Below are 12,985 nucleotides of genomic sequence, written 5' to 3' on the forward strand. Positions count from 1 at the left end.
TAAATAGATACATATATTAACATACATACATATATATATATAGAATGATGGCAGATCAATTATTAGATGCTTCCAGGATTTCAGGGCTACACACGTGACACTTTTCCATCGCCACGGACAATTTTTGTAGACAAATGCCTGAGGAAGTATCTATACAAAGATGATGTTACAGAGTTTTAGCTTTGTACAACAGCTAAGTCTCTCTCTCGGTTCAAAATGTTGAGATTCAGCAACAAGCAAGAGCAAGATAGTCAGCAACAAATCAAACTGCAGACCAGCTTAATGCAGGTACTGGTCTCCCGCTTTATGTTTTTTTTTTTTTTGTAATTTTTTTTTTTTTTTATTATTACAGAGATTTGCTTCACCCAGAGGGGTTGCCTTAACAAAGCTTTTGGGAGTCATCTACACCACACACACATCGAAATAAACATATACACGTACACATACAAGCATGCATACAAACAGATGCACGCAAACATAGATATGAAAGAACCCACACAAACACACATGACAACATGCACATACACACATACATGCATACATACACGCATGTACGTACAAATACACACATATGTACACATACACGTACATGTGGAATATACATGACGGAGCATTTATGATGACGATGATGATGGTTGTTACGAATAGGTGAATTCAACATGAATAAAAGAGTAAAACAATCCGAAAATACATAGCACATAGAATAAACAAACGTTCGCTTTGCCGGTTGCGCAGTTTTTAAAATGAACATGCGTTCATAACGGCACAAATCCTCAACGTTCATGACGACAATGATGATGGGTGTTACGAATAGGTGAATTCAACATGAATAACAGAGTAAAACAATCCGAAAATACATAGCACATAGAATAAACAAACATTCGCTTCGCCGGTTGCACAGTTTTTAAAATGAAAACGTGTTCATAACGGCACAAATCCTCAATGTTCATGACGACAATGATGATGGGTGTTACGAATAGGTGAATTCAACATGAATAACAGAGTAAAACAATCCGAAAATCCATAGCACATAGAATAAACAAACGTTCGCTTTGCCGGTTGCATATATATATACATATATATACATATATATATATATATATATATATATATATATACATATATATAAATATATATACACACACATACAGATATATACAGTCTAAAGAAGCTTTGAATAAAAAAATGCAAAAATAAAAATAAAGAATGCAGTTTAAATTCCCGGATGGAAAAAAATATATTAACTTTAACCTATCGCAGACTTAGCACCTACATAATCCGACTTTTAAAATGTTTAAAATGACAAAAGAGAAATCATTTATATAAGATGGAGAAAAAAAAAACAAAAAAAATCCTTTACTAAAATTGTTAAATGGAGACAGACTTAGCACTTGTATAAGCCGATTTCGCAAAATTCTTCAATTTTAAAACAGAATTTAACTACATGAGGATGAAAAGAGAAAACCTTAACTAAAATTTTGTAAATAGAAAACGGGGATCATCAGCTGCTTACCATGAAGCTGTTTTGGAGATTTAAAAACAGGACAGCTGTTTAATACATGACTCTCCAGTGGATAATACCACTTCCCCAATAATAAAAAAAAAAGAATGTAAAATAATACGGTTACTATTTTTATTAATATATGAAACAAATTTTTTATATGAATTAAATAATAAAATAGAAAAAGAAAAACTATTAATAAGTAAGTTTAGGATTACAAGATCCATTCTGCCACATGTCAACTAGCATAATAATATATATATATATAGCATAATAATGTTATATATATATATATATATATATATATATATATATATATATATATACACTAGCAAAAGTACCCGTCGTTGACTGGGTTTAAAAACAGCCTACAGAAAATGGACTCTGATTTATGAAAGCATGTATAAAAAGGAAGGATTGTAAAGAGATAGCTTCGACTTTGGGGGTATCAAGACCAAAGCAAAATATGATGAAAGTAAAAATAAAATAAATAAACCCCATAATTTATTATACCATACCTGTTCAACACTGAAACACTTATCACAATATTTTGTGGATCTATATTAAAAAAACCTTATTAAACTTTGTGACATATTTCCATTCTATGGAGGTCAGGCATGAACGAACACCCCATAATTTTATTATACCATATTTCTTCAAACTGAAACATAATTATCAAAGTATATTTACGTAGATAGATATGAAAAGTCTTTATTAAAGTTTGTGCCTATTTCCATTCTATGGAAGCCAGGCGCGAACACAGACCCCACAATTGTATTATACCATCCCTATTTAAGTTAAAACATACTTATCAAAGTATTCTTATGTACATCTATATCAAAAACCCTTGTAAACGTTTTTTTTTTTCATTTTTTATTTCCATACTTTGGGGGCCAGGCGCGAACGCAAACTCCACAATTTTTATGAACCACAGTTCTGCCAGATCAAATATACGCATTCCTGATTCTTGATACATCTATCATTATATGTAATCAGTTTTTTTAAAATAGCCAACCATATAGGAGCTTATTCGTGACCAGACAGACACACACACACAGCTTTATATTATAGATATATATATATATACATATATATACATATATATATGCATACATATATATATACATATATATATGCATACATATATATATATATACATATGTATACATACACATATATATACATATGTATACATACACATATATATATACATATGTATACATACACATATATACATATATATACACACACATATATATATACATATATATACATACATATATATATATACATACACATATATATATACATATATATACATACACATATATATATATACATATATATACATACACATATATATACATACACATATATATACATACACATATATATATACACATATATATATACACATATATATATATACATACACATATATATATACATACACATATATATATGCATATATGTACATACACATATATGTGTATGTACATATATATATACATATATATACATACACACATATATATATACATACACACATATATATACATATATATATATATATACAGTAATATGTTGCTACACATTTATGACGCTTAATGAAATAAACGGTAAGATGAAAAACATCTTGAAATTTGGAATATAGACTTTTTGTCATTTATTTGTATATGCTCTGTAGTTACATTAAGCTTCATAAATTAAAGGTGTAAATAAAAAGTTAAATATATAATATATAATATAATGTGTGTGTGTGTATGTGTGTGTGTGTTTTTAAGAGGTGGCAAACCTTAAATTCAAATAAGTCACAGAAAAAATATTTTTATTATTCAAAATATCACAACTTTGTCATATACTGAAGTACAATTTTTCCTCTTCTTAAATGTAAAAGACTTTCACTCCATTCACTATATAAGCTCGCCACTGGAGACATACAAAAAAAAAAAAAAAAAAAAAAAAAAAATCTCCAAGATCATTCGTACACATTCTGACGACACTACAATTTCTGGTAAGACTTCAAAGACTGTAAATGACCAAGTTCTCTCTGATTCTCTCTCCTCTGATATTGATCACGTGCTGCAATGGAGAAAGAGGTGGCTTGTTAATTTTAATGCATCTAAAACCAAGCTTCTTTCCATCATCAACGCTCTGATCCCTGTCTAAGAAAATCAAATTTTATGTAAAAGTAAGAAGGGGCTATCTTGCATTGCCATCTTGAGTAAAAAACAAAAAAAAACAAAAAAAAACTGTTAAAATACTGTTAAAAACCCGCCGAATATATGTCAGCCTATGTCACGGTAACATATATTGAGTGAGTTTCTAATTTTTTTTTTTTTATTATTCATAACTCAGTTTCCCAAACGTACCGCCTCAAAGAGAGAGTCGGCTGCCATTTTAAATTTTCCAATACATCGGTAAACACTGTATGTTTTTCGAACTGAATAAACATGTTACATTAAATATAAACACTAAAAACATATCCAGTTGGGTAGAAAAGTACCTTATCTTGCTTTTGATAACATATATTTGTTTTGTGACAACTTTTTAGAATCTGTGTACAGTAAAACAAGCCCATTTTTTATTTTTTTTTATTCAGCCTTGTTTTTACTTTGGCATTCCCGTTGTTTCTGTGAGATTGTGAACATTTTTTTGTTTTTCGGTTTTTTGTTTTTTTTTCAATCACAAAATAAATTTATAAAAAAACTTTTTAACAAACTTTTACATACATTAAAATAAAAATAGACTTTATAGATCTTTTATAATATAAAATGTTTAATTTTCTTTAACCAAAATATATGCTGAAAAATCGTCCCCGGTTTTCCTGACGGCGGCGAATTAAAGAAAATTATTTTGAGAATACCATGTATTGGATACGTTTTTTTTTGTTTTTTTTTTTTTGTACTTATACAATTTAATCAAGGCATTAAAAAAAATGAAAATATTGAAAAAAAAAAAAAGATTATATTGTACGTATCTGTCTTGGACTGAAGATCCCCGAAATTCTTTTTAGTATTTTTTTTTTTTTTTTTTACAGCTGAAAAACACGGTTTTATGAGTGCAATGAGCGTCCATCTTTGAATTTTTTGAAAACGCCACGGAGAGATAACTCAGTTTAAAGCGCCGACATTCCCTCACCCATCTTTAATACTAGCTTTTCTTCATAAAAATCGAAAATTGAATACCTTTTTCTCGGTATCATAACAAATTGTTTTTTCGCTGTAAAAAAAAAAAAAAGAAAAAAAAAAGAAAAAAAAACCTACTCGATCAAATTAAGTAACATTTTTTCAGAGAACTTCATTCCATAATGGATACGTACACTATAACCTTTTTTCGATATTTTCCTTTTTTTTTTTTTAATATCTTACTTAAACTGTATAACTACCGTTTTTTATGATGTTTGATTAAAATACATGAAATATGTGAAAAAAAAATTGTTAAAGAAATTTTAAAATTTTATATTATAAAAGATCTATATAAAGTCTTTAAAAAAAAAAAATACATGAGAAATGTAAAAAAAAAAAAAAAAAAAATTGGTCAATCAATGACAAATGTCAAGTTTCTTTCCAACTCCTTAAAAAATTTGAAAATGACGACTTTTAAGGGTTTTCGGTGGTGCTGAAAACGAATATCACATTTAAATTCGGGGCAGATAAGTAGTTTTCATGATATGAAGAAATTACTTTTTCAAAAAGTGGAGAATAGAATCACTTTCCTAACGTAAAATGAGCACGCAATTTCTAACCACCTAGTAATTTCTTCATATCATAAAACAAATTTAACTGTGATATTCGTTTTCAGTACCACCGAAAACCGGCGCTGTTTTTTTTTTTTTTTTTTTTTTTACTAAGAGATTCGTTTATTTTTTCATAATTTATGACGCTAATAATGTTGTCAGTAAGCTTACACGAGCGGTTTACAAATATATATATATATTTTTTTAAGGTGGGTATTCCGTTAATAGAATTTGTAGTTTTTACCAGGTGCTTCTGTAGTTTAAGTAACCGTTTTTTTTCCGTAAGTAATGTGGCGACATTAATCGAGCAGAAGAATCGTTTAATATTTCACAAAAATTCTGTTTACATTAGAGGGTGTAGAGGGGCGGGTGGGGTTGTGGCGGCCGCCACAACACAACACAACCCGCCCCTCCACCGCCCCTAACGTAAACAGAATTTTTGTGAAATATCAAACTGCAGAGGCACCTGTTAACAACTATACAAGTTCTATAATGAAAAAAGAACGAAAAACAAAAGTATGTTTTTGTAAACTTACTGACAGCATAATTAGCGTCCTAAATTATGAGATGAAAAAGAATGAATCTCTTAGTAAAAGACCCCCCCCCCAAAAAAAAAAAACAGCGCGGAGCGCGGTTATCGGGGGTGCTGAAAACGAATATTACAGGTTAAATTTGTTTTATGATATCAAGAAATTACTAGGTGACCAGAAAGTGGGTGCTCACTTCACGTTATAAGAAAGTGATCCCCTACTTTTTGAAAAAGTAATTTCTTCATATCATGGAAACTACTTATCTGCCTCAAATTTAAACGTAACATTCGTTTTCAGTATCAGAATTTTTGTAGGAATTTTTGACACCCCTAACACGAAACTGCGAATACAATATAAAAATCTCGTAATTTCTCTGTTAAAAGTGGGTTATTTATTTTCTTTATGGATTATACTTCCAAAATAAACTATTACAGTTGTTTTAAAAGTAATAGAAATATTTTTTTTTTTTTAAAAACAGTAATGAATTTTCCGAACTCAATATTTTTCAATTTTTAAACTTTAAAAATCTATCAAAATTTTTCTATTGATTCTATTTTTACGATATTTTCAGGGTCAATGTGAAATTTTATGTTCTTTCCAATAAACCGAATATAATATTTTAGACAAACGTTTTTTTTTAAATTCACGCCCCCCCCCAAGTGTCACCCATTTTGAAATGTCTATTAAAAAGTAAATAATTAATTTAGTTTGAATAGTTTTATATATCACAAATTGAAGAGAAAAGGTCAGTAAATAATATATTCAAATTTAAAACAACAAAAAAAAAAAACGCTTTTTTAGAAATTTACCTGTAAAGTCCGAAGTTTAAAACCTTTTTTTAAAAAAAAACACATTGTTTTTTTTTTTTTTTTTTTTTTTTTTTTTTAATAAAACCTTGGTCCTTGCTCCTTTAATTGAAAAAAAAATTAGGGCTTGAATTACATTTTTCGAGGAGTTATAAGCTTGGAAAGATGGGGTGGAATTATTCACTATTTTCACGAAATTTCTGACACTGTTACAGCATCACCGAAAACCATTAAAAGTCATCATTCTAAAGTTTTTTTTTTTTGGGGGGGGGGGGGAAGAAACGTGACATTGACCAAAATTTTATATTATAAACGATATATAAAGTCATTTTTTTTTTGTATGTAAACGTTTGTTTAAAAGTTCAAAATAAAGTTTGTAATGTAATTGAAAAAAAAAAAAAAAAAAATTAGCAAACTTAAAATATTGCCGGGAACGATTTTTTCGCATGCACTGTCATATGTTCACAATCTCTCAGAAACAACGGGGATGCCAAAGTAAAACAAAGTCATATAAATGAAATTTTTATATTGAAGAGATTATTTCACAAAATGAGTGCTAAATTTTATTGATTAGTTTTGTCCGATTTGATAACCGGTGTCCGCATAAGTTAATCCACCGCATTAATTTATCGTCTTGCGGATTCTTTTTTTTTTTTTTTATTCTCATGTTTATTTTGCAAATAATAATTGTTTTTATAAGCTTGTAGACTGTAGTGAAGTATTTCATGGTGAGTAATAAAAATAAATTTTTAGGATACAAAAATGTAAAAATAAAAAAAATCTAAAGTTGTGATTGTACCAAGTTTCAAACCTTTTTTTTTATTATTATTATGAATTATTTCTTTAAAAAAGAAAGAAAGAAAGAAAATATATCAAGATCGAAGTAATTGAACCTTTATTTATTTTTTTTTATTTTACTTCCTCATTTTCGGATAACGAGAAAAATCCATTCCATCACATTGATAAAAGGAGAAAAAAAAAAGTTCAAAGGTGGGAAAAGCAAGTGTCATGAATGAAAAAAAAAAAAAAAAAAAAAAAAGTAGAAAAGGCGGAGGTGGGGGGACATTTTCATCGAGCACCGATTTTTATTTTCTTTAATGAAAAGCGAGAAATCTTGTCTGTTCACATGTGCTAAACGTATTTTAGATCTGGATTGATAAAGGTATTTTTATTTTACTCGTTTCGATTTTTTTTTAAAAACTAGTTTGTTCATATTATATATATATATATATATATATATATATATATATATATATATATATTATAAACACTTTTTTATGGCTTTGTTGCTATAAGCATACAATAATATTTGTTTGTGATGGGGGGGGGGCGAAACAAACACTGATCTCGTAAGAATTTATGGGATCCTCTAAAAAACCGGGAAGTTGTACATACATATACAATTATTTTTACTTATATAGCTTACGCTGTGTTATTTTTTTAATATTGTTTTACGTTAAACAGTTCGGGCAACTTTTTCTTAAAATGCACACACACATATCAGTGAATTAGACACGTATTTTTCTTATTAGTTTGTTTAAGCTGGGGATGGATGACCCTATCGGATGCCAAACATTCGCCTTCTAACTCAGATATTCCAACTGAGAGATCTTTTTAGGATTCTGACTCTTCGTTCACTGGGTTTGCTAGGTAGTTTTTTTAAATTCTTTTTCATGGGTCCAGTTGCTCCTGTATATAAATGGAATGATAGATGTTAAGATTCCAATTTCTTTTAGTGTGTACTCGCATATATGTAAGGTAGTGTTCAATCATTATGGAAATTAAAAAATAAGATCATAATATTTATTCATAAATGTTATGCATATTTAAATTTCATTAGGCACGATCCATATCGATGGCAAATCAAACTAATCTGCAGTGTCCGTTAATATATATATATAATATATATATATATATATATATATATATATATATATATATATATATATATATATATATAACATGCAACATGCTCCCATCCCCATACACACAGGGAGACTAATCCTTTCGGGGTTCGCTTCTCTCTAGACCTCTTCCAAAATTCGCCGTAGTTTCACATTTTAATAACAAAAAATAAACACTTCGTTTTAGTTTTTCTTTCTTTTCCCTCCTCCCAAGTCTGATTTGAAGGCCAAATTTTATATATATATATATATATATATATATATATATATATATATTAAAGAAAAAAAATTAAACTTTCCTTGAACCTGATTAAAAAGAAGAAAAAAAGGGCCGCTTTACTTTTTCATCGATACATTATTGGATACTTCTGCAGAATATGGACCGTGTTTAAATAATAACGTTATTATTTCTAGAAACCCATTCTTAATATGGGGAGGGAGGGGACGTTTTGTAACTATTCTGTACTTTCACCTAATATGATAAACAAGATACCGTAAAAGTTGAGGCACTCACAATCTGTGTTATAATAATAACGCTATTTAGAAACCCATTCTATACTTTCACCTAACAATCTAATAAATAAAATGCCGTAAAAATTAAAATTAACTTTAAAATTTTAAAATCTTATCTGGAAAAAAAAAAAAAAGGGCACCGTCCTTAAACTGCAGAAGTACCCTTTATTGTTTATTAACTTCAGTTTCTGGTTTCTCTTTATATATATATATATATATATATATATATATATATATATATATATATATATATATATATATATTAATGTTACTACTTGTGCTAATAAATGGTCATTTGTTTCGTTTACGATAAGCGATGACGACACTGACATTTTTTTTTTTTTAAGTTATAACAAACCCTCTCTGAAAAACCGTTCTAAATTCCTAACACACTTCCTACAAGCTTTTCTCTAAATTTAGCAACCTGCCACCCCTATTTAAAAAGAGGAAAAAGAAGTCCTTATGAAATTGGCTCGTCCCGTTTAAAATTACTTTGTATCCAGCTTTTTTTTTTTTTTTTTCCTCTAACTACGACATTTGTCTTTCGACCTAAAAACTTTGAGCGTCAACCTTGTGAATCGTAGTTTTTGATTTGGTGTCCCAAGACGTACGTATAAGATGGTTTATAATTGTGTTATTTTGTAGATTAACACCCTCAGCTAACTCACCTCCAAGTGAGATTCTATTTTTTTTCTGGCGATTACAAGTGAACACTCTGAAAATTTGGCGAGAAGAAAAAAAACAAAACAATTATTTTAGAATTTAAGGTAGGAGATAAATTTCGTATATAATTTAACACAAAATGGCCCCCATTTTTGAGACATTCTATCATTTTAGGGCAATTAACTATATACTTTTTACTATTAACCCTAAGTCCGACTGGCGAGGTTGTAAAACCACATATTTACACAATGTGTGTCCAATAGATTTTTTTTTTTCATTTCGTAAAGTTTTCCCAAAAGTTAAAGTGGAACAGAAATGGGAGGGTGTACTGTATCATTTCGTTAAATCTGATGATCCCCAACTCTAAATTCTAAAATATATTTTTTTCTTTTCAACACTTTTTTCAGGTTGTTTATTTGTAATTTTCTTTAAAACAAAAAGTAGAATGATGGGGGGGGGCTGAAGGGGTTGTAATATATGTATATATATATATATATATTATATATAATATTACCAAGGCCGGAGGCCAATCGAGGATAAGGGTTAATGAGTGTACAGCAGCAGCACAGTAGTCAAAAGGATAATATCATAGTACTCATTAGAAGTGTAAATTGGATTACTCAAGGGGAACGGCTCATCAAGAACTTGTTTACGTTGGACTTGAAGACGACAATCATATTGTAGTCAGTTGGAAAGTAGGCAAACGGAGGAGAGTTCTAGCCGTGCGCCCGTGCCGTGCAGTTTTAAGAAAGAAGCTTTGTTCATGGAATCTACGTTTAGGTTTAGGCGCACAGATAAAGAGTGTGGGAAATTGTTGGTAGTGATTTTGGCTAGACGAGTGTTTCTCGTGAAAGTTTGACGAGGGGGGGGGGGACAATAGATTGGAGCACAGATGAGCAGTGAGCACTTGCCATGAAAATGTGTTTTATTGTTTACAGCTAACAGTTAAATTCTCGTTTATGATTTTGCTTTTCTTTTACGATTGATTAACTAGTGGGTGCTAATGCAGAGGGTGATAAATCGTATTCCCACGTTTAATTAAAGTTTTATGATATATTTTTTTTTTATTCAATTGTAAGGTTACAGTAGAAAATAGGTACAAAACACCCTCCCCTTCCCATGTTAAGAATGGCTTTTTAAATAATAACGTCATTATTTCAGCACGGATCAATAAGTGCATGATGACTGCATGAGTACCAACTAGTGATTGAATATCGTATTCATTGAAAAGAAAAACATGTCATTTTTATATACATCGCGCTCGTTTCCAAATAAGTTTTTCTCTATTTTTGAAATGCTAAAGTTGTTATTTTTTTTATTTTTATTTATTTTATTATTTTTATTTTTTTTTTGAGAGAGAGAGAGAGAGAGAGAGAGAGAGAGAGAGAGAGAGAGAGAGTTCGCCACACCGACTTAGTGCGAACAGAGGAAAAAAGCACCCGAGAGTGTCTTCCTGTTTCTACTTTTCTAAGTCCACTGGTGTCGGCCCACTTCTATGAATTCGGAATGGGACATGTGAGCGAGAAAAAACGAAAGTAAAAACAGGGAGACAAAGCATACATGGGAACTGTTAAAAAAAGAAAAGTTAAAAATAAGAATGTAATTTTTTTTTTTTTTTTTTTTTTACCTGAAAACCAGGCATATTGTCACTTAGAACGTAAGGGGGTTAATATTTATGAGGGGATAGTGGGGAGTTAAACAACGAAAGTGTTCGCATAACATTTAACCTTTAGCAGGATAGTGACTGAAGCAGAAGCACTGAAGAAGCACTGAAGCAAGCAGTAAATATAGAGGGAATTCCAAAGTCTAGTGGCAGTGCTGAAACTATTATTATTATTATTATTATTTTGACATCTAGAGACCTCAAGTGAAGGGGTGGAATTTTGTTTCTTGGGTTAGTCGGGGATATGTACGCCGAGGGAGCACAAGCACAAGTGCTGTAAATTCATAAGAGCGCATTCCATTAAAGTACTTGTAAAACAAGCGCAAGGATGCGACATTGCAGCGACGGGACAGAGGTCATGTAAGTAATAAATAAGTCCGTGCAATTTAATGGTGAAACTGATAGGGCCCACGGTTTTTAAAGCCGGATTATAATATATATATATATATATATATATATATATATATATATATATATATATATATATATATATATATATTAGCCTGGGTTCCCGGCGTTGCCCGGGTGTTTGGAGGAGTGTGTTGAGCAAAAAAAAAAAAAAAAGTGGTAGTAGGCAGGCAGGCTCGAACCTGTACGGCGAAGGAGGAAAAGAACATGAAAAAAAACAAACAAAACAAAACAAAAAAACAAAAACGTGACGTCTTTGCTGTTGCACCCATCGTCAAACCGGATGACTTTTGAAAATATCGGCGAAAAAAGCGACAACTCCCTGTAGAAAAGTGCCCAGTTGAGGGTAAAGGAATTAATGTTTGGGACAATTTTTCGACCTTTGTCGTCCGAAGGGTCGAGCTTCAAAACAATACTGATCTTGTGAAAATCCGTCGCCTCTGTCGAAAGTTTTAGGCAGGAAAACATACATACATACATACATTTAAACAGAAGGGGTGATATTTATATTATAGATCATGTGTGTGTGTGTTTTCGATTGCTTTAATTCTTTTTGAAAGATTTAAAAGTTTCGAAAAGGAAAAAAAAAGTATGCAAAATAAAATGTAGAAAATATAACTATTATTACAAATGTTAAGAACCCTGCTCATTGAGATAAAAAAAAATTTGTATGAAAAACTAAACAGAATGCTAATTAATAAAAAAAAAGTTATCCCGGTGATGCTTTAAAAAATTTTAAACTACTTATTTTAAATTCGAAAAATACCAATATATATTATCTATTATCGAGAAAACGAATCTCTATTTCTATATTAATAACATTATTTTAAAACTTAATTGTGTTCATAACATTCTTCACTGGGATATTCCGTAATTTAATTTTTATTTTATGAAACGAAGAACTGGATTTGTTTAAAATAGACAGAGATCAGGCACGAACGAACACCCCATAATTTTATTATATCATATTTCTTCAAACTGAAACATAATTAAAATATACAAAACAAATATATAACAACAAATGTTATCAACGCTAGAGACACTAATTTTTTCCAACCGATAAACGTTTTAAAATCAGTAAAAACATTTAAAACTAATCTAGTTAGGTAGGAAGGTAATTTATCTTGCTTTTCATAACTTTTATTTGTTGTGTGCGTGTGTGTGTGTGTGTGTGTGTGTGTGTATTTTGTCAAGAATGAGTGTTCAATAGAAACGTTGTTTCAAATTGAATAAAATAAAATACGCATCAAGTGCGTGC

At 29.8% G+C, this 12,985-nt stretch overlaps 1 protein-coding gene across 4 annotated transcripts in view; it reads left to right on the plus strand.

Moving 5' to 3' along the window:
- Positions 1-5,685: 5,685 nt before the first annotated feature.
- LOC145268261 (muscle-specific protein 20-like) overlaps positions 5,686-12,985 on the plus strand; it is a 103,191-nt gene continuing 95,891 nt past the window's right edge. Inside the window, exon 1 of one of the 4 annotated variants that reach the window (XM_080123610.1) lies at positions 5,686-5,756. In XM_080123610.1, coding sequence (XP_079979736.1) covers positions 5,733-5,756 — 24 coding nt within the window. In that variant the 5' untranslated portion in view covers positions 5,686-5,732. Of the gene's footprint in view, positions 5,757-7,619; positions 7,739-9,286; positions 9,761-12,985 lie in introns of those variants that run through there. The other 3 variants (XM_080123611.1, XM_080123612.1, XM_080123614.1) reach the window with 3 other exon arrangements.

Source organism: Euprymna scolopes, chromosome 43 (assembly GCF_053919585.1).
Source record: "Euprymna scolopes isolate OS-2025 chromosome 43, ASM5391958v1, whole genome shotgun sequence".
NCBI classification, from domain to species: domain Eukaryota; kingdom Metazoa; phylum Mollusca; class Cephalopoda; order Sepiida; family Sepiolidae; genus Euprymna; species Euprymna scolopes.